At 41.1% G+C, this 23158-nt stretch overlaps 1 protein-coding gene across 1 annotated transcript in view; it reads left to right on the plus strand.

Moving 5' to 3' along the window:
- The first annotated feature begins 2394 nt into the window (after positions 1–2394).
- The window catches only part of BUB1 (BUB1 mitotic checkpoint serine/threonine kinase), a 42740-nt gene continuing 21976 nt past the window's right edge, over positions 2395–23158 (plus strand). The window contains exons 1-10 of the mRNA XM_054728043.1: positions 2395–2420; positions 5523–5582; positions 5658–5796; positions 6499–6695; positions 9556–9599; positions 10648–10736; positions 13336–13388; positions 13473–13657; positions 17246–17397; positions 21735–21994. Of these exons, the coding sequence (XP_054584018.1) occupies positions 2395–2420; positions 5523–5582; positions 5658–5796; positions 6499–6695; positions 9556–9599; positions 10648–10736; positions 13336–13388; positions 13473–13657; positions 17246–17397; positions 21735–21994 (1205 nt within the window). The remainder of the gene's footprint in view (positions 2421–5522; positions 5583–5657; positions 5797–6498; positions 6696–9555; positions 9600–10647; positions 10737–13335; positions 13389–13472; positions 13658–17245; positions 17398–21734; positions 21995–23158) is intronic.

Raw genomic sequence — 23158 nt, forward strand, 5'->3', positions numbered from 1 at the left:
CTCAACCACTCACTATGATGTGCACTGACCACCAGGGGACAGACAGTAGACTGGTCAACCAGTCATTATGATGTGCACTGACCACCAGAGGGCAGATGCTCCAACTGGTAGGTTAGCTTGCTGCTGGGGTCCAGGGATCGGGACTGAGGGAGATGGGCCAGACACACTCTGGAGTCCTCCTATGGTCCCTCCCTGGCTGGCCAACCTCCCGCATCCCTCCTCAGCCCCGATTGTGCACTGGTGGGGTCCCTCGGCCTGGCCTGCACCTTCTCACAATCCGGGACCCCTTGGGGGATGTCGGAGAGCTGGTTTGGGCCTGATCCCACAGGCCAGGCTGAGGGACCCCACTGGTGCACGAATTCGTGCACTGGGCTTCTACTATACTTAATGTGCATAGCCCATGGACATGGGCAATAGGGTAGTGAAGATCTGGGATGGGGGAGCAGAGTCTAAGAAGAGGGGGTAGGGGCTGGGAGGAGGGGGGAAATGGGAGATATCTGTAATACTATCAACAATAAAATATATTTAAAAATGAAAAAATAAAATATGAAATAAAACACCAAAAAACAAAACACACAAAAACAAAAACAATCTGAATTGTTCATTAACAAGAGTCAAGGGTGATCTCCCTCAGTACCCTCTTATATACCAGGAATGATCTCCCCCAAACTCTCCCCACCCACATCCATCCCCACCTCAGGGCCCAATTCAACACCCCCCTTCCTCATGAAGCTTTATCTGACCAACAGGCCCCATTTTCCCACTCTCCTCTTAACACTCCTAGCAGATAGTCTGAATACTCACTCATTTAGCACTTAATACACACATATATAACATCTTTAAACAATTTTCTATGACTGTATCTTCATCTCCCAGGCAAAACCACTAGTCTCATAAGGACAGGATCTGAGTTAATTAAGTATAAATCCAATAGCACTAGTACATGATGTTGGATGTTCAATCAACATTTCCTAATTGATGACTGAGCTGTTATCAAGCACAAGTTGAAATCTTGAGCTGGTGGGACTAAAAATACGCTAATTCCTGTGATGGTTAGCAGAACCTAACATTTATCTAAAGAGTGAGTATCCTCTGGGTAATAAACCCACTAATAAGATATGTGTGTAGATCCAATTGATCAACACCCTGGGAGAAATTGTGGACTCTGAGACCATCACTGTTTCTAAAAGCTGCTAATTAATTATTATTTTTTTAGGTATTTAACTTAAGAGCCCTAAAAGAGCAAACAATCCAAACAGCCTCTCTAGAAGGAATAATCCCATGACTAGTCCTTCATATTTTATTTGCATTGTCAAGAGGTCCTTGAAACAATCTTGAGAGGTAAATTGGGAAATTATGAAAGACCAAAGGCCCAGAGGGCTAGGCTGACTCTTTCTGCTCCCTCTTAGGTAAGAAGCATCAGCAGATTACATACTTCTTGGACATCTGGCCTCCTTTATAAAGAGGTCTCTTTATTTATTTATTTATTTTTTATTTATTTTTAATTTTGTAATTCCTGAGAACTTGGTCTCCAGAGCTCCTAGTTCCACCTCCCTATGCTGTGTATAACCAACCCGGAAGTGCCCACCAACCTACCCTTGCGCTCTAGTCACTAAGCCAACAACCGCGAGGGTTTTTTTTCTGGGTCATTGATGAACTGCCCTAACTCTCTCGCCACTGCATTACAGGCTGTGGGGCGAAACTCCACCGGCGTTAGCATCTCCTTTCTCTTCTTACAGCGTTAGACACTGAACAGAAAGCTGCAGGATGTGAGGTGCATAGTCTTGCGGGGTGCTGGGTTCACCCCACCTGCCCATCTCCTATACCCCAGGTTCCGCGGCCTCGAACGACGCCATGGTCTTTACCCACAAAGGTATTATTTTTCTTCTTTCCCTGAGCCAGGCATAGTGATTCTGGTTCATATATTTGAGAGGAGTCGAAAAGGCACCACTTTCGGGACTGGGGGCCCAGGTCCCACTTTTTCGCCTGGCGGGGCCGGGGGAGGTGTCAGGTTAGGTATTCATCTCCCACAGTGACTTCCCTGGGATGATCCTTGGGGGAGCCAGTTGCAACTTGCACAGCTACGAAAAAGATCCACTCCCCTTGCCTGAGCCAACTCAGAGAACGCCGCCGCGCCTCAGCCCCCTCAGCCACTCGCGAGCTTCCGGTTTGTCTGCGGCCGCGGAAAGTGGGCGGAGCTGCGGCCCGCTGGGGGAAGGACTTGGTCTCCTGGCAACGGCCCCGGCGATTGGCTAGTCCGACTGCAGCAGAGGCCAATGGCCAGGAGCTTGGCTAACGCTCGTCATTGCTACTGCGGCTGCGCTGGAGATTCGAATTCGCGGCGGCTCCTCACTCGGGGTGCTGGTGGGGCCGGTGCTGGCGTGTCCTCTCGCCATGGACAGCCCGGAAAACGTTTTGCAGTGAGTGTGGGTCTGGTGGGTGGGCGTGCGTGCGCTGGGGCGCCTGGGGTTCCAGCCTGGGGTCTGCATGTTCCGCCCTGCCGGGTTCTGCCTCCTGCTCCTCTCGCCCCTTTCCGCGGCCTTTGACCCCACCCCCTCGTTGCCCATCCAGGCTGTGGCCTCCGCCCAAACCTGGAGGTAGCAGTGTGGGGAGATTTGGGCAGTTTTGAGGCGCTCAGAGCCCCGCTTGTCCTCCGTGAGGAGCCCGCTCTGGGCCTGCGCCTCAGGGAGACAAAAACCCAGCGCCACCAGAACCTAAAGCTGCGTGCAGGTTTACTGAGAAACTTTCAAGGCCACTTACTCTTGTTGTTAATCCTCACCTGAGTTTATATTTTTTAGAGAGAGTGCAAGGAAGGGAGGGGAAGAGGGAGGGAGGGAGGGAGAGAGAGACAGAGACACAGACAGAGACATCAATTGGCCTCCCCCAGGCGCCCCCGCCGGCCGGGGCCGAACCTGCAACCTAGGCACCTGCCCTTGACCAGGAACTGCGACCCTTCCCTGCGCGGCCTGACCTCCAACCACTGGGCAACACCGTCCAGGGCTCAAGGCCACTTCTTAAAAACAAACAAAAAAAACTCTACAGAGCAAGGGGAGAATTTAAAATTGCTCTTACCGATCACCCCACAGTCAACTTTTTTTTTTTAATATATTTTATTGATTTTTTACAGAGAGGAGGAGAGAGGGATAGAGAGCTAGAAACATCGATGCCCCCGACCGGAATCGAACCTGGGACCCTTGAGTCCGCAGGCCGACGCTCTATCCACTGAGCCAAACCGGTTTCGGCCCCACAGTCAACTTTTAAAAGGCTTTGAATGACGTGTACTTTAAGAAATAAAATCTACACTTACTGTTATTGATGTCAGCCTCTAATCATTTTTTAAATTCCCAAGCCTTTGATCTATGACTTAGGCGACTTATACCACGGTTTCAAAATCACTTAAAAGTTAAACTTATGTGACAGCACCAGGGGGATCTTACTCTCTGGGGTCAGGAGATTCAGTCAAAATAAACATCTATTTTCTCTAAGACTTTTTCTTTAGCCTTCAATGTAGCCGCCAAGGATTTCACTTCCAGAAGCTTGCTTCCCTCCCCACTCCCCTTAAAAGGAGAAATCAGGCATTTCTGACCTTATTTTCACTTTCTGAAGACTTTACATTGGCCTCTGCTCTAGTGAACTGGACATTTCGGTATAGAGTGGACTTGTCATGTTTCTAGGGAAATTGGGTTGATATCACACATGAAATGTTTGCCTTGGACCTGACATTGTAGGGATTTATCTGCTATGAGGCATGAAAGGGAGAGTCATAATTTAGAAAGTTTTTGATTTTTAAAAACAACTAATATATTAATATAGTTGCAAAAAAATTTAGAAAAGTATTCACTGAGATCTATACCTGTCTACTCTCCCACCATCCCATATATAACCATTTTCTAGTTTATTTTTCAAGTGTTTCTTGTGCAAATATAAATATTTATATTTTAATAATATATTAATGTTAATATATCTATGGTTGTATGTGTACAATTCCTACCTTTATCTCACATAGGATGTAGCAGGGTATATACTACTTTTTTTACTTAACACTATCCTTGGAGATTTCTCTAGCCATATGTAGAGCTCTTTATCATTTTTTTACAACTGCATAATATTTCATGTACCATAATTGATCTGAAAAGTCCTCCGTTGGTGCATACTTGGTTGTTGACAGCCTCTTGCTATTACAAATTTTGCTGCCGTGAAAATCCAGTATTTGTGGCATTGTGCACATACACAGATGTATTGTCTTCTAGATTTACAGAAGTGGGTTTGCTAAATCAAAAAGTAAATCCATCAGTAAGAGGGGAAGCAGCAAACTTGTGGGCACTGTCTGATGGTGCTGGTGGTGACAGTGAGGATCAGTGCGGAAGAAGAAGTCTTGGGGATAGGGCCGGGAGCTCTCTGCAGCTGTGTGTTTTAGGACTAAGCTCAGAGGCCTTGGTCTTACTTTCTTCTGGAAAAGTGCTGCTTCTGACCATCCTGAGTGATGGCTTTCTTAATTTTTATACTAGTAGCCCAGTGCATGGATTCGTGCACATTGAAGGGAATTAATTAGAAGGTGGCCATTGGGGTGGGACTGGGTGAGATGGGCTGGACACGCCCTGGAGTCAACCTCCTGTGGTCCCTCCCTGGTGTCTGCAGAGTAAGTGGGGTCCCTCTGGCATGTGGGGTCCCTTGGGGGAAATCGGCTCTCCGACATCTCCTAAGGGGTTCAGGAGTACCGGAGGGCACTCTGCAAAGTTGCTGTCGTACAGGGTATGGAATGCAAACAGCAAGTGTGCAGTAAACCAGATTCGGGGCTACAGTGCCCCAGCAACAACATAACCCACAGCTAAAGGTGGAATCATGCAGCCCCATGAGGAATTGGGCTCCCTCCTCTCTGGTATCGGGGTGCATCACCTGAGAACCGCTGCTGCCAAGTCACTGCAGTTCGGCAGCTCCTGTGTTGAACGTCTGCCCCCTGGTGGTCAATGCACATCATAGCGACCGGTCGGATGGTAGGAGGGACACTTAGCATATTAGCCTTTTATATATATAGTTAGCATGTGAATTGGTATTTAAGATTTTTGTTTTAAGGCAGAGGTCCTCAAACTTTTTAAACAGGGGGCCAGTTCACTGTCCCTCAGACCATTGGAGGGTCGGACTATAGTTTAAAAAAAAACTATGAACAAATTCCTATGCACACTGCACATATCTTATTTTGAAGTAAAAAAACAAAACGGCAAAAACACCCGCATGTGGCCTGCGGGCCGTAGTTTGAGGACGCCTGTTTTAAGGTATCTATGATGATAAAAGTGTAATATGCTAATTAGACCAAATGTTCTTACAGATGACCTTCCAGATGAAGCCGTGGCGGCAGGAGCCACGGCCGGTGGGGGCTGAGGCAAAGGCAGCCACCGTGGTGGCGGGGGCTGAGCCCCTTTTACGAGTTTCATACATCGGGTCTCTAGCATAAGTATAAAATACATTTTTTGCTTTTAGGTATTATCCCTAATATCCCATGTGCATATTTTTCTCTTTTCTAGAATGTTTGAAGCCCACATGCAGAGCTACAGGGGTAATGACCCGCTTAGTGTATGGCAAAGGTTAGCATTTAGTTTATTTTCTTTAAACAAATTTTTATGTTGACTTGAAAACTAATATTATCCATATTTTTCTAGTTATATGCAATGGATAGAAGAGAATTTTCCTGAGAATAAAGAATACTTTACAGTTCTATTAGAACGTTTAATGAAGGAATTTTTAGAAAACAAGAGATACCATAATGATCCAAGATTCATCAATTATTGTTTAAAATTTGTAAGTATAGATCCAGATTCATAATCGTATTATACTTTTGCTTTTTTCTCCCAGGTTTTAAGATGATTTTAGACTGTCTTAATTCCTCGTGTTTTCAGTGATAAACTTTTATGGTCAGAGATGTGTAATTTAGAACCTTTTGGCTTCTGTATGGTAGAAACTATCAATTAAAAAAAGCTTTCTCACAAGTGTGTTTGGGATGGGGTCCTGAGAATAAATTAAATTCATTCCAAATAATTAAGAAAGTATGAGCTCTCAGAAACTAAATTTAGTACTCAAAGGATAAGGCTGCCTTAGCTTATAGACTTTAAAAGGCTTGGTCTCATTAATCTTGAAATAATGGCTTGGGAACATGAATTCTAGCAATAAAATCATAAGTGTAATGGCTAGAATAAACATGGATTGGGTCACTAAATTACAAAATACTAGGATAGAGTCACCCTATAGAACTTGAGCAAGCTCAATTAAACAAAAGTAATACTTTATATAGTGGGTTATTATAGAGTTCACTATGTTGGGCAATAGTCTGGGTAGTTATGGGGATACTGAATGTATAGGAAAGGAATGAGCTTCACTTTTAGGTTTGTCATCAGAACAAGGGCTTTCCCCTATGCAGTACAGCCTGAAACCTCTGGTTGATTTGGGCTAGACCTAGACCACAGGTTCCTTTGTTCTCATGTCTGTTTGCTTTGGGTTTCTTAGGCTGAGTGCAACACTGACCCTCATCAGTTTTTTGAGTTTCTGTACAACCATGGGGTTGGGAAGCTGTCCTCTCCTCTGTACATAGCCTGGGCTGAGCATCTGGAGGGCCAAGGACAGCTGCAACATGCCAGTGCCGTCTTCCGGAGAGGAATTCACAACCAGGCGGAACCTAAAGAGCTGCTGCAGGAACAGTACAGGTAGTTAGAAAATGAAGCTCTGTGTGGTGTTTCCTGCTTTGAAATGTAATATTTGCTCTGGAGATAATGTTATTGTCAAGTGCTTGTTGTGGAAGATGTGGCTAATAAGAGTGGAAAGGAAAGAAACTGCCCAGAAATAGTACTTCCAATATCTTTTCTTCTGCCTCTGTGTGTGTTTTGTGTTTGTGCATTTTAACAGTAAATTGTACTGTATGTCAGGTTGTATATATTGAGCTCTATACTGCTGTTAAGAAATTATGAACTTTTATATACTTACTAGAGGCCCCTTGCAGGAAGATTCCTGCAATAGGGCTTCCTGCTGTGGTCTCCGCTGCCCCGCCTGCTTCCCTCCCTTCTCCCCACCCAGCTTGCTTCCCTTCCTTCTCTGCCGCCCCGCTTGCTTGCTTCTCCGCAGCTTCACTCCCTTCTGTAGCGCTTGGCTTCTTTCTACGCTGTCTTCAGTCTTCACTCTGGCCTGGATATGCAAATTATCTGCCATCTTGGTTGGGTAAATTTGCATACTCACCCTGATTGGCTGGTGGGCATGGCTTGTGGGTGTAGCGAAGGTACGGTCGATTTGCATGTTTCTCTTTTATTAGAGAGGATAAAGTAGTTGATAAACCTGTCCCAGAGTTCTGTCACAATTTAATGGTTAAACATTTTTATAAAAAAAAGCATAATAATCCAGGCCAGTATTTTCAGTGATTGGAGCATTGGCCCAAGCACTGAAGGGTTGTGGGTTTGATTCCTGTTTAAGGGCACATACCTGGGTTGTAGGTTCAATCTCTGTTCACATCATAGCACATGCAGGAGGCAACCAATCTGTATCTCTCTCTCACATCAATGTTTCTCTCTCTGTCTTTTTCTCCCTGTCTCCCTCCCTTCTACTCTCTAAAAATCAATGGAAAGAATATCCTCAGGTGAGGATTAACACTAACAAAAACTATAATCTTCTTTTTTTTTTTTTCCTCACTGGAACATATGTTTTTACTGATTTTAGAGGAGAGTGGAGAGAGAGAGGAAGAAACATCAATTCGTTGCCTCTTGTAGGTTCCCCTGGGGATCAAACCCACAACCTAGGTAAGTGCCACAACTGGGAATTGAACCTGCAACCTTTTGGTGTATGGGACTATGTTCTAACAAACTGAGCCACCTGGCCAGGGCAAAACAACATATGTTAATGGATAATTTTGGTTTCCACAATTGTTTACTTTTTCTGTGATTACGTAGTATCCTTCATTTAGGGAAATGAAAGGTACAGAAAACTAAAAAAGCAGAAGAAACTTTTTGGCATTTTAGTTGGCTTTTTGGCATTTCTCTGCTTTTTATAGGATAGCAGCCATGCTTTATGTACATATGCAGCTTTACGTCAAGATTATTTTCCCTCATAATTAAAGTATCTCCTAATATATTTCCTATTTTTAGCTAGTTTCTTCTGACAAATTCTCAGAATTGACACTACTCAGTGAAAGGATATAGGAAGAGTTTTAAGGCTTGTGATACATATCACCAGATTTCCTACTGGAAAGGTTATACAAGAGTTCTGCTGGTCCCTCTTTAGCAGCATATGAGAGAGTTTATCTCACTGCACTCCTTCCAGCGTTTAATATACTCTTTTTTTTTTTTTGGAGAGAGAGAGAGAGAAACAGCAATTTATCATTCTCATTTATGCATTCATTGGTTGATTATTGTATGTGCCCTCACTGGAGATTGGACCTGCAATCTTGGCATATTGGGATGATGCTCTCTACCAGTAACCACCTGAGATACCTGGCCTGGGCCCCTTGTGCTCTTTTTTTTTTTTTTTTTTTAATATATTTTATTGGTATTTTACAGAGAGGAAGGGAGAGGGACAGAGAGTCAGAATCATCGATGAGAGAGAAACATCTATCAGCTGCCTTCTGCACCTCCCCCCCCCACCCCCACTGGGGATGTGCCCGCAACCAAGGTACATGCCCTTGACCGGAATCGAACCTGGGACCCTACAGTCCGAAGGCCGATGCTCTATCCACTGAGCCAAACCGGTTTCGGCCCTTGTGCTCTTTTTAATAGTAATTTTGACAGTTGAACTTGTTTTTTCTATGGAGAATTTAAAGCAAATCTAAGACAGCGAAATATTTTACCCCAATTACTTGCGTAAACATCTGTAAAAGTTGATTTCTTGTGGAACCTTACACCATTTTCACTAAAAAAATTATCAATAATTCTTTATTATCTAATTTTCAGTTATTCATTGCTATGTAATTTTTTTTAAACCATTGGTTTGTTTGAATTAAGAGTAAAATCAAATTTGGCATCTGGTTGCCTTTGGCTATATGTCTCTTAGTCTCTTCATACTGTGCACTCTTGCTCACATCATTCAAAAATGTCAGCTCTGGATGTTGCATGTGATTTGACAGATTGGCTTGATGTTCAAAAATGCCATAAAATGACATTTAAGTTCTCAAAGTGTGAACAATTCTATATGTGCTTTTATAAGTAGTAGCTTCTTCCAAACATATTCACTATGTTCCAGGTATATAGAATACTTAAAAAGAGGGTCTAAGTACCCCATGTTGGAACATTGGCATACTTGGTACACAGAGAAGAAGGGTGCATTTGCTGTATGGGTTTAAGAAATACTGATATAAACTGTGCAAACTGATGAATTTTCTAATCTGAATCTATTGGGTACGAAGATAATCCCAGAATTTCTTTTTAAGTTTTGGAGCAACTCTTGAATTCAACTTTATATTCTCCCTTGATCTCAGTCTTTTCTAGCTTAGAATAAGCTATTTGGCATGTTTAGGTTTTGCAAATATGTATTAAATTGAAGTGTATTATCTATATTGATTATTTGTGCCTTTCTACTGTCATTTAGGTTATTTCAGACACGTGTTACCAAAACCCATTTGCCAGCTCAAGGTAAAATAATGTTTTGTAAAATATTTAAATAGTTGCTAATTTAATCTCTGATTTGCACTGCTTCCCACCCCCTTCATCCCCCTTAAACTTTTTTTTTTTTTTTTTTTTTTCAGTTTTATTGATTGTATTGTCTTAGGTCAGGCGTCCTTAAACTTCGGCCCGCGGGCCACATGCGGGTGTTTTTGCCATTTTGTTTTTCTACTTCAAAATAAGATATGTGCAGTGTGCATAGGAATTTGTTCATAGTATTTTTTAAACTATAGTCCGGCCCTCCAACGGTCTGAGGGACAGTGAACTGGCCCCTGTTTAAAAAGTTTGAGGACCCCTGTCTTAGGTAATGGGGAAGGTACCGTATTTTCCGGCGTATAAGACGACTGGGCATATAAGATGACCCCCAACTTTTCCAGTTAAAATATAGAGTTTGGGATATACCCGCCCTATAAGATGACACCAAGAGTATAAGACGACCCCCGACTTTTGAGAAGATTTTCCTGGGTTAAAAAGTCGTCTTATACACCGGAAAATACGGTACTCTTAATCATATTAAGGCCTGCTTAAATAGCACTGGAGATCAGGGGCTCTGTATTAGCACTTTAAAAGAGCAAACCCACAAGAAAAACTTGATTTCATTGTATTCTTAGGATTTCAAAAAATAAACAAAAATTGCCCCAAATTGAGAGTCGTACTTATTCTAGAGTCTATCAGTTTTGATTTGAATCAAATGTGTTTAATGCAACTTTAAAGAAATGTAGTAATTTTCTTCCTTAGAAATAAAGATTATATTTAAGCAGTAAGGTGGACTAACTTGCCCTTTTTTAAAAAAATAACTACAGTTTACATTATTTTGGGGCATTTTGAATTGATCAGAAAACCGTTTCTACAATATTTCTCTTATTCAAAAAGTGTTTTAGTTCCACTTTGTGAGACAGTGTTGAAAGAGCTGATTTATTTTGTAATACTTCTATTGAAAGATCGGGAGAATATGTTTGTAATAATTTTTAATATGGTTTTTATTCCTATTTATTTCATTATTTCTCCTGCCCCATAGCTAGAACCTCAGAACCTCTTCATAATGCTCAGATTTTAAACCAAATGATGACATCAAAATCAAATCCAGCCTGTGTTTCTAAGAATCAGGTAATAACATTTCTGTAACCTGGGGATGGTATTGAACAGTAATCTTCTGCCTTACACATCCTATGACCCTAACCTCCATGTCATCTACTTGCACCTGTGGTGACTTTCTGACCTGTTGTCATCTATCACTGCTCACTTCCAATATTAAATTTTAAAAACATTTAAATGAGAGAGAGAGAGAGGGGTAAACATTGATTTGTTGTTCCACTTATTTATGCATTTATTGGTTGATTCTTGAATGTACCCTAACCAAAGATTGAACCCGGAACCCTGGTGTATAAGGATAATGCTCTAACAAACTGAGCTACCTGGCCAGGACTCTAATATTAAATTTGACTTACTGACCACACCATCTTACATTTATCTGACCTAGGCAACCCCACTATACAACCTCCTGTGTCCATACGCTGAGAAGCTCCCCAGCAGCTTCTTCATTTTGTTCTGCTGGCCTTCTCAGGACCAGGAACCCCTACCCTGGGCCACACTCACCTGGAGGCTCCCGAGCCTAGCTTTAAAAACTGAGCCCTGGCCGTTGTGGCTCCATCTGGTTGGAGTGTTGTCCTGAGCAATGGAAGGTCTCAGGTTCTATTCCTGTTCAGGGCACATATCTAGGTTGAAGGTTCAACCCCTGGTCAGGGTGTATATGGGGGCAACTGATCAATGTATCTCTCTCAGATCGATGTTTCTCTCTCTTTCTCACTTTTACTCTCTCTCTCTTCCTTTCTCCCTCTCTAAAATCAATTTAAATCAAACCACCTCAGCTTCAGGCCCTAGCTGGTTAGTTCAGTTGGTTACAGTGTCCTCCCAATATGTCAAGGTTATGGTTCGATCTCTGGTCAGACCACATAGAAGAATCAACCAATGGATGCATAAATAAGTGGAATAACAAATTCATGTTTCTCTCCTTCCCCACCCCCTCTCTAAAATCAGTGAATAAAAATTTTTTTTTTAAAAACCCTCAGCTTTAAACATTGGTATCTGTAACATCAAACCTGGGCTCTACTACTTCAGGCAATTGTATTTCCAGTTTCTCAAGCACTCTATATTTTATGTATCTCTTATTTTATATATATCTTGTTTCCCATTTCACTCTAATGTCAAATTATAATGAATTTAAACCCCTTTTTATGCTCTTCAAATTTGGAACTTGGGACGTGACTCTAACCTCTCCCTCAGGAGCTGGCAAAAATACTATTTCATTGATAACAGCAGAAGCCATCAAATGACATCTGTAATCTGCCATCAACCCATAAATGTAACTGCACCCTTCCCTGCCATCTCCATAGAAAAAGGCAGCTTTTCACCTGAGTTTGACTTTACTCCTCAAGATTTTTGCCCTGTCAAGATCTCTTCTGCCCTAATGGCTCATTGAAGTGTAAAAATGCTCATCTTGCCCTAACGGGTTTGGCTCAGTGGATAGAGCATCAGCCTGCAGATTAAAGGGTCCCAGGTTCGGTTCCGGTCAAGGGCATGTACCTTGGTTGCGGGCACATCCTCAGTAGGGGGTGTGCAGGAAGCAGCTGATCCATGTTTCTCATCTATTTTTCTAACTTTCTATCTCCCTTCCTCTCTGTAAAAAAATCAATAAAATATATATTTTTTAAAATGCTCATCTTTCCTTCGCTCAGCCTTTTTTCCAGCATCTTTCCTGGCACAACTGCTTTTTCAGAGTTTTCTGGGGCCTCCTTTAAGCTATATCCAATGGAAATGGCTCTGACCTTACCTTACATGGCATGTTTTCTTAATGTAACACATTTCTTGAAGTAGAATATGAATTTCTAATTTTGATAGATACTCACACTTCCAATTTACATCCTACACATTCATGCCAGCCTCCTTGTTGCTTCCTATTGTCCAGACTGAGTTTTTAGACGGCAGTGATGGGTCCTGTTCATGGTCACATTCCCAGGACCTGGCTCAGGACAGGCCATGTATGAGGTATTCAGTAAATAGTTGTTTAGTGAACAGATGCTAGCATTGGGAACTTGTAAGGATAAAATAGTACCAGAAGAAAATCTTAATGATTAAAAATGTGGCATTTTGCAATGTTAATCCTATGACACTTAGGCACTGTGGTCCAGCTCCTAGACTGGATTGAAGAGAATAAGTGCCTGCCCTTCTCTACTACCAAGTAGAGAATTTGTAAATCACTCTCTATTGGACATTTTAGTAGAAGTTACAACCAGTAATGTAAACTCTAGTTTCAGATTATCTTTATATATATAAAATGAGAAATAAGCTAATTAACCGGGATGCTGTAACTGGTCAACTGGACAGGAAGAGGTTGGGGGCAAGGGGGCAGGGCGGCAGGGGACTCTGTGGGCCTGTGCTGGGGGAGGGCCTGATCAGCAGCGGCCGGGGCTGCTTCAAGGGCCGGAGAGGGAGGCAGGGCTGGACCGGCAACTTGAAGGTGGACGGCACTGCGTGATTTCAAATTGCGCGCTGGGCTCCTAGTTAATTATAACTTAAAAGAACATAAATAAATATGTGATCATGGAGAGGCCCTTTAAGCATTTTCATATTGTTTTGTGGAATAATTTGTGTGATGGTTTCTTTTCAGGTATGTGAGTGGTTTTTTTTGTTTATTTTGTCTTTTTAGGGTTCAGAAGTTTCTAAACTAACATCTTCAGCTTGTGATAAAGAGTCGAATATGTAAGTACATTAATTTATTCCTTAGTTTTCATCAAGAGCTGCTTTTGTATAGTGTTGTAAATAATGTGTTTTTTCCCATTATAGGGAACAAAGGGTGGTCTTGATTTCTAAATCAGAATACTCTGCACATCCCTCTCTGACAGCCAGAACTGACATTCAGCAGGTTGTTATGTACTGCAAGGAGAAGCTCATTTGTGGAGAGTCAGAATTCTCCTTTGAAGAGCTGAGAGCCCACAAGTACAATCAACGGAGAAAGCATGAGCAGTGGGGTACAGCAGTTTTGAGTTTTTTTTTATATCACTAAAATAATCCTTACTTCAAGTAACTAACATATTTAAACAGATAATTGATGTGGTAAAAGAATCTGCAAAGTCTCCAGCTCATCCTATCAAAAGCCTAGACATCTTTGTTCATTGTTATTGTTATAGCCTTGTTGTCAAAGGGGTTGGAGATGAAACAGCACTAATATAGATATTCATACCAATGTTGCTTTAGATTTTAGTGAAATAGATATTTTAAAACTTGATTTACCTTATAGATGAACTTCTATATATAGCAACTCTAAATCACTGGGTCAGTTATTTGTACTGTCAAAGGATTAAGTTAGGAATTGGAGTTGAGATTTATTCAAGATCTAATTAATACAAATAAGACATTTAGAAGGAATCCTCTGATAAAGTGCTATGTTACTTATGACTGTGGAGGCATCCAAGTTTTCTCACAGGGAAAACTGAATGTTAACACCCAACATTTGTACTTTTTTTTTTCTGTAATCATGTAGACCTCGGAGGAAAATCAGTTATTTGTACTATAGTCACTCTGCTAGCCTTCCTTTTTTTCTCATTCATCAGTACCTGAAAGAATAGTCATTTAACCTTTTGCACTCGGATGTCGAGTGTCACTCGACACGGTTAGCATTAGAATAAAGGAATCGAGAAAAAAGCAAGTGAGTGCAAAGGGTTAACACCCATGGAAGACCCATTTTGTGCCATGCACAGATGCATTTTTCTTTCACATGTTGTGACCTAAAGTCTTAGCCAGATGATTTGATTTGTATGACATGGTTATGTAACCCAGTCATTGTAAGTGGAATTACCCACAATGTACTTGACATACTGACTCTTCAGAGAGCTTTAGTTTTATTTCTTCTTAGATTTAAATATTTTAAAAACGATTCCATTTTCATGTGATTTCCACAATCATGTTTGTTTTAGAAATATTTGGTATCATACTGTGTTATTACCAAATATTGTTGATCTACATGTAAATTTTATAATTTACATGCCCTGATCATAAAAGTAACCATGCTGATGGTAGATAAAAATGATAATTAAAAGGTGAATTCTATCAAACTATACTGGTGGATTTTACCAAACATTTACAGAACAGTTAATACCAAATCTTCTCAATCCCTTCCAAAAAATAGAAGAGAGGGAACACTTCCAAACTCATCCTATCTAATAAAAGAGTAATATGCGAATTAACCATCACTCCGATACACCCACCAGCCATGCCCACCAGCCAATCAGGAGCGATTATGCAAATTAACCCAACCAAGATAGCTGCGGCCATGGAGAGAGCAGGGGGGAGACTTGGGTTTCCCCAGCAATGGAGGAAGCCAAGCTTTCCGCACACCCTGGCCAGCCCAGGCCTCCACTTAAGGCTACAATGTTTCAATTATAGAAGATAAATCCCAAGAAAAATGGCTGCAGCCATGGAGCTGGAGAGAGCAGGCTAGGGTTGCCCCCGGTGACAGAGGAAGCCACGCTTCCCACCTGCCCTGGCCGGCCTAGGCCTGCACTCCAGGCTACAAAGTTTCAATTATAGAAGGTGAATTAACCCCAACAGAAATGGCTGCCACCACGGAGCAAGCAGAAGGCTTGGCTCCGCTCCAGGCTACAAAGTTTCAATTGTATAAGGTAAATATACCCCAGATACCAGGGCCTCAGCTTGGGTAGCCAGAGGGCATGGCCAGCCTGCAAACCACCAGAGGCCCCTCGCCCAGGCCGCCCCACGCCCCAAAGGAACCCCCACCCTGATCCGGGACACCCTTCAGGGCAAACCAGCTGGCGCCCACCCGTGCACCAGGCCTCTATCTTATCTAATAAAAGAGTAATATGCAGATTGACCATCAATCCAACACACAAGATGGCTGCCCCCATGTGGTCAAAGATCCTGCCCCTGTGTGGACACAAGATGGCCAATAGGGGAGGGCAGTTAGGGGTGACCAGGCCAGCAGAGGAGGGCAGTTGGGGGCAAACAGGCTGGCAGGGGAACAGTTAGACATCAATCAGGCTGGCAGGGGAGTGGTTAGGGGGTGATCAGGCTGGCAGGCAGAAGTGGTTAGGGGCAGTCTGGAAGGCAGGCAGGTGAGCAGTTGGCAGCCAGCAGTCCTGGATTGTGAGAGGGATCCCAGATTGGAGAGGGTGCAGGCTGGGCTGAGGGTCACCTCCCCCCCATGCACGAATTTTGTGCACCGGGCCTCTAGTATTATTATAAGGCCAGCTTGATTCTAATACCAAAACCAGACAAGAACACCACAAAAAAGTATAACAGGCCAATTCTCCTGATGAACATAGATACAAAAATCCTCAACAAAATACTAGCAAACTGAATACATTAAAAAGGCCATACACCTGGATCAGGTGGGATTTATTCCAGCAATGCAGGGATGGTTCAAATCATTGAACATGACACGTCACTAAACAAAAGGATAAAATCATTGATCATCTCAATAGATTCAGAAAAATCATTTAATGAAATTCAACATCCATTTATGATAAAAACTTTCAGCTAAGTGGGTATAAAGGGAATGTACCTCACTATAATAAACCCCACTACTAACCCCAAATTCAGTGACAAAAGCTGAAAGTCTTTCCTCTTAAGATCAGGAACAAGACAAGGATGCACACTTACACCACTCTGATTCAACATGGTTATTGGAAGTTCTACACAGAACAATTACACATCAAAAACAAAAGGCATCCAAATTGGAAAGGAAGAAGTAAAACTTCACTATTTGCAGATAGCATGAGATGTGTATGGAAAAACATCAAAGAAGTGTTAGAATTAATTTAAAAAATCAGTAAAGTTACAAGATACGAAGTTAGTATATAAAATACTAGGCTAAATGAAAACACTCAAAAAGATATATGCACCCCCATGTTTATTGCAGCATTATTTCTAATACCCAAGATAAGGGTCCATCAATGCAAGAATGGATAAAGAAATTGTGATTGATACATCTACATACATACACACCCTGGGATATTATTCATCTGTGAAAAATAATGTAATCTTGCCATTTGTAAAAATATGGCTGGACCTTGAGGGCATTATGCTAAGTGAAGTAAGTCAGGGAAAGACAAAACTGTATGATATCACTTCTATTTGGAATTAAAAAAACACATAAATACAAACAGATTGGTGATTGGCAGGGATTAGGGTGAAAGGAGTAAAGGGAGTGAAATGGTACAAACTTCCAGTTATAAAATAAATAGGTCATGGGGTATATTGTACAGCATGGGGACTATAGTTAATAAACTTGCACATTTATAAGTTGCTAAGAGAGTAGATCTTAAAAGTCCTGATCACATGGAAAAACATTTTTTGTAACCATGTAAGGTGACATGTTAACTACTTACTACCTTGTTATCAAATATAGAATCATATTGTTTTCCCTGAAACTAATAGTTATATGTCAATTATACCTTAATTTAAGTAAATAGCTGGCAAAATAAATGTAATATATGTTTTAGTGCTGATAACCTAATATATATGGAAAAGACTAGTAAAATAATTGCAATTTTATGGCCTAAATTTAAACTTTCCATTCAAACCATTTATCTTTTCTAAAGTAAATGAAGATAGACATTATATGAAAATGAAAGAAGCAAATGCTTTTGAAGAACAACTACTGAAAGAGAAAATGGATAAACTTTATAAGAAGTTGCATCAAGCAGTAGAGACATCCCAGGAGCACCTTCCTGCTTTTCAGGAAAGTCCTGAGGTATGTGTGCTCTTTACTGATGCTTGCCATGCCATTGATTTTCTCCTTTTTATTTGCTCCTTTGTAGGCCCTATTTTTAATTAATTCTGATGTTAAGTATGCATGTACATGTTTATATATTTCTGTACAGTGTGGGGCAAAAGTATGCTATATGGAAAATAATATAATAATAAATAATAATACAAGAATAAACTCTGCATTTTGAGTACTCACAACTGTAAACTTACTTTTTCTACACCCTGTATTTATATATTTATGATTCTATTGGAATGTTTTGTTTTTTCTCATTTATTTGGATTTTCTTTTTTGCATAATTTTTTTCCTGGGATAGTTCCAGGAAATTGTTAAAAGAATTATCTTGGGCTTTTTTTTGCTATATTTTCTTGGTACTTACCACCTCTATATCCCCACACTCTCTCTAAAGAAACTGTTCAGTTATGTTCCAATGTTCATTGTGTTCAAATGCATCAGATATATTCTTAGTTTCACTTTTCTTGGCCACATATCCCCCATAGCCTCTGTCTTGGTCCTCTAGGCTGGCCTGGGGCAGGTGTCCTTCGCTTGCTCCTCTCCTATGTTGTATCCCTGTTTTCTCATTCCCTTGTCACTGTTGCTCCTTTACATCTATCTCCATTTTGGTGGCACATAGTCTCCAAGAGCTTTTTGTAGAAAAGCATATCTGAGAGTTAATTTTTTGAGATCTCACACATGAAAGACCTTTATTCCACCCTCACACTTGGGTGATAATTTGGTTGCTCAGGATGTCCTGGGAGGTAAGTCACCATATTTTCTCATCCTTGAAGGCACTGCACCCCTGTTGAGAAATCAGCTGAGAGTTATGGGAGCTCCTTTGTAGATAACTGCTTTTTGTTGGCTGCTTTTAAGATTCTCTTTTGGTTTTAAATTCTGGCATTTTGATTATGATGTGTTTTGGTGTGAGTGTCTTTGGGTTCATCTTGATTGGCACTCTGTACTTCTTGGACTTGTATGTCTATTTCCTTCACTAGGGAAAGGGAAGGAAAGTGTTCCATCATTATTTTTTCAAATAGGTTTTCAGCCTTTTGTGTTCTTTCTCTCTCTCTTCTCCTTCTGGTACTTCTATTAAATCCTTTAAACGATCTTCATTTAATTTTTTTTTTCTTTTTTGCTGTTTTAATTGTGTTTTATACTACTTTGTCTTCCAAATTGCTGATTTGATTCCTGTCTTCATTTAATCTGCTATTGATTGCATCTAATGTATGCTTCATTTTCGTTATTTTTCATTTCTGACGGTTCTTTTTTATGTTTTCTATTTCCATTTCATGTTTCCTGTCTCTGTTGATGTTCTCACTGAGATCATCTGTTCTTCTCCTAAGTTCATTGAGCACCATTATAACCAGTGTTTTGAACTCTGAATCTGATAGATTGCTTGCTTCCATTTTATTTAGTTCTTTTTCCAGAGTTTTGTACTATTCTTTCATTTGGGACATGTTTCTTTGTCTCCTTATTTTGGCTGCCTCCCTGTTTGTTCCTATGTAGTAGATATATCTTTTGTCTTTTTTTAAAATATATTTTTATTGATTTCAGAGGAAGGGAGTGGGAGAGAGAGAGAGAGATAGAGCACCAATGATGAGAGAGAATCATTGATCAGCTACGACACTGGGGACCAAGCCCATAACCTGGAGCATACACTCTGACCAGGAATCGAACCGTGACCTCCTGGTTCATAGGTTAATGTTCAGCCAGCCACTCATCTAGGCCAGCCGGGCTATCTGTTATGCCTTTACATCTTAGCAGGGAGGTCTTGTGTAGTAGGGGTTCTATGGGGCCCAGTGGCACAGTCTCCCTGTTCACTTGAGTCGGATGCTCCAGGGTTGTCCCTTGTGGGAGATTTGTGTGCCCTCCTGTTGTAACTGAGTGTGTTGGCACATCAGTGGGTGGGACTGATCCTCAGGCTGATTGGCTGTGAGAACTGGCCATGATACTACAGTGGACAAGCTGTTCTGCCGGGGCTGACCCCACGGAGCACGGCTCCAGTGCCTGTCAGTCCACCCTTTGGGTGTGTCATTTGTGATACTGATTGGTTGGTGGTCTAGTGTGGTCTGAAGCGGGCCACCAGGTGTGTGTTTTTTTGTAGCTTCTTGGGTGTGTCTTCAGTACAGGACAAGGTAATCTGCTTCCTGTGTCCAGCCCAGTGCCATCTGGTAAGAGCTACAAAGTAATCTCCAATTGGTAGCTGTCTTTGCTGGGGATATAGACACCTGGGAGAGATTATGCTGTGAAGCCAGGCCACTACCACTAGTGCTTGGCTGGGGGCCGATTAGTAAGAGGAACAGGGCAATCGGAGGCCACAAGAGGTTCAGTCAGTGTGTGAGTCTAGTGGGACAAGGGTTAGAGAATTACCAGGGTGGGGTGAGAATTGTGTTAGCCAGGTTAATGGATAGCTCTAGAGTAGAACCTCAATTCTCCAACTCAATTCATTCCAGAAGGCTGTTCAAGAACCAATTTGTTAGAAAACCAAATCATTTTTTTTTCCATTAGAAATCATGTAAATTGAAATAATCCATTCTAGACCCCCAAATGATTCCCTGTTTTAACCTTTCTTATATATAGTACATATCTAATATACTATTTAAACTATAAATAAACACTTTTTTAAAATTTATCAAATCACCCCCTACTAGCCTTAAATCACTTTCAGCACTCATTCCAGAGGAGTCTTTCATATCAGCATGGGGCATCTTTGCTTGTTCCTATATCATTGCCTCTGAAATGCTGTCACTGTCTAACCAACTGCTTTTCTTTATCCAAATCAACAACAGTTTTTCTACCTCTTTGTCTGTGATCATTGTTTCTTTCACACCCTTAGCAACATTAGCACTCTTGATGGCCTCTTTATGTTTTACAATTGTGCTAATCCTTGATTTCCCCAGCAACAAAAACATTCTCTTCTTTGTTGCCTGAGAGAAACTTTTTTTTAAGCTGAGGTATCAGCTTGAAAGGGTTGTGAGTTCAAAAACCAAAGTTTGGTTTGATAACCGAGACATTTTTCGGTGAACAACTTGGTCAAGAACCAAATTGTTCAAGATAGAGGACATTTGAGAAATGAGGTTTGACTATATATGGACCTGACCTGTGCCAACTGTAGGCTGTGTGGGGTTGGGGCCATCAAAGGAACAATGGCTCCTGCTAGCACTTCTTTCTGGGATATAGCTGCCCCTCTAGGCCTCACCTTGAGCCTTACCATTCAGTTCCTCCAAGTATGTTCCTGGAACTTTTCAAGCTGCTGTCCCTTCTCTGAAGTTTAGGGTGAGTGTTTGTGCTCAGACCCTTTAAGAGGATGCCTGGGACTATAACAGCTCTCTGTCTCACCCAGACGGAATCTTCCGATTTTTCACTTCCTGGCACAGTGCTCTTGGATGAGGAGCCTGGTGTGATGCTAGGACCCTTCACACCTCAGAGAGGACTTCTGCAGCTGAGCTATTGCCCCGATTCTTAACTGCCACACGTGGATTTGGAACTGCCTGCCTTGTGTCTCTCTGCCCCTCCTACCTGTCTCAGCATGGTTTCTTTATGTCCTTAGTTATAAGACTTCTATTCACCTAGTCCTCAGGTGGTTTTCTAGGGTGGTTCTATAATTTAGTTGTGATTTTGATGTGGTCATGGGAGTAGACCAAACACCATTTACTTACTCTGCCATCTAGACCGGAAACTGTGAGTATGAACGTCTTATATTTTGTCCTTTTGTCTGTGAAATAACTATTTTTGCCCTAGATATTTGGTATTAACAATTTGTAAAAATATTTTTATACGGTGAGGAATTCATTCTTCTCTATTTAAATTTGTTAACAAAAGAGTATACAATTACACTCTACATTGAATAGGAAAACAAAGATTTTAAGTGAAGAGTTTGTTGTCCGTCTTGTGTAAGCCATGCTTGTTTGTGTGGCAGTTATAATTGTAGTTTATACTCAGGTTTTCTATTCATTAAAGAGAAAATAGCTACCAAAGGTAAAATTTTGATGGAAGGAACATTATTATGAGTATTTGATAAATTGACTTGGTCTTTTCCCAAAATTAAGTTAAGAGAAATAAGACAGTTCTTAAACACTAATAAAACTAGAGGGGGAGTTATTTCAGTGGTTTGAAGTTTGAGGTGCCAGTTGTGTCTATGGTTAAACTGCAAAACCATCTGTCATGTAGAATGGTCCTTTGTGTTCTTGTTGACTGTTCATTTCAGAATACCTCAAGGAGAAAGGAATCTACTGAAGAAAGATGCCAGTGTTTGAAACGCCGTAACACCTACTTACTAAGATTCTGGACTTCATGGCTTTGCTTTTGTTTGCTTAACATGACAGGTTAATCCAGCATGCATGGGGTCAAGTGTTGGCTCCCAGCAGGAACTGAGCACTCCATCTCTGCCAACCATAACTCAGCAGACCTCAGAGGGCATGGGAGAGAAACCCAGACAGGCACCTGCTGCTGTTCCTCCTGAAGCCAATGCGGTCACTGCGGCTTTGGTGTCCCCAGCCATCAGCCAGAGTGCAGCTCCTCCTGCTCCTTTGGCAGCCCAACCAGGGACAGACTCCATGTTTTCCGTGGCCGGAAATGATACCAGGTGAGCCAGAGTTGGTCCAGTGATGACAGTGCTGTGAATGGTGTCTCTCAGTTTCTTACATAGTTTACAAAATCAGGAGCAAGATGTAAAAGACAGCTAGTTCCTGTTTGTAAACCAAGTTCCCAAAACTTTAGCCCCAAATCTTGCAGATTTAACTTCTTTCATACTTCTTTTAGAGTATGTGTTTTACTTCATACTGCTCTCTTGAATTAAAAATTTTCACTACACTGAAACTCAACAATCTTTTTATAACAGAAGAATATACATCTGATAAACTGAAACTGCCTTTGCTTACTACCTCTTACTGAGTACACATAGGGATTATTACAGTCCAAACAGTTTCTTAACATATGTTCTCATCTTCCTTCTGTCTTCCCACCAGGAGTGGTTTGAGATTAATATCCATTACACAATATCTATATACTGCTGCAGAGGTATCCCCAATTTTGAGGGATTTTTCTAGATTTCTAAAATACAGTATCATATCACTTGTTTTGTTTATATTTTTATCTTCAGTTTCTCTCTTCCAACATATAACCATTTTATTGATCTATTAGAAAAAATAAAAGCTACAATTAATTTCACATTCTCCCTTTGGGCTAAACTCTTTAACACATATTATGGTTCTTAAGTACTGTTTTCCCTTAATGTCTGCAATTAACTTTTGTCAATGATTTCCCCTGGAAATAAGATTTTAAATCATCATGCTTTCTCACTCACATTAAGATAATAATTCAGACCTGGGTACTCTACCATGTATGTAAGAAGGGTACTGTTGTATGGTAGTCATGATTCCATTAGGTCTTCATAGTTAATTTATGCACCTATAAAATGATAGAACAGCAGCAGTGACATGCCTTGTAAAAATGATGCCTGTCCAGCAGCCCCTACCAATGTGATAAAATTAAAAGTGCTATACTTTTTACTTTATATCTTAACAGGATCTGTTAAGAAAATTTTAGCAGTGTTAAATGGATGAAATCTATTATCACAACTATACTTAAAAAAAACTGATATAAGTGTCTTTTGTGCCATTTTTTCTTTCTTAATAATCATTAAAATCTGGAGAACAATGTACTGTGTCAACTGGCTCATGACGAGTGGTGGCCATGTAGCTAAAGCTCAGAAGTGCTTTTCCTCACCATGACTCAGGAGAGCTGTGTG

Source organism: Eptesicus fuscus, chromosome 16 (assembly GCF_027574615.1).
Source record: "Eptesicus fuscus isolate TK198812 chromosome 16, DD_ASM_mEF_20220401, whole genome shotgun sequence".
Lineage (NCBI taxonomy): Eukaryota > Metazoa > Chordata > Mammalia > Chiroptera > Vespertilionidae > Eptesicus > Eptesicus fuscus.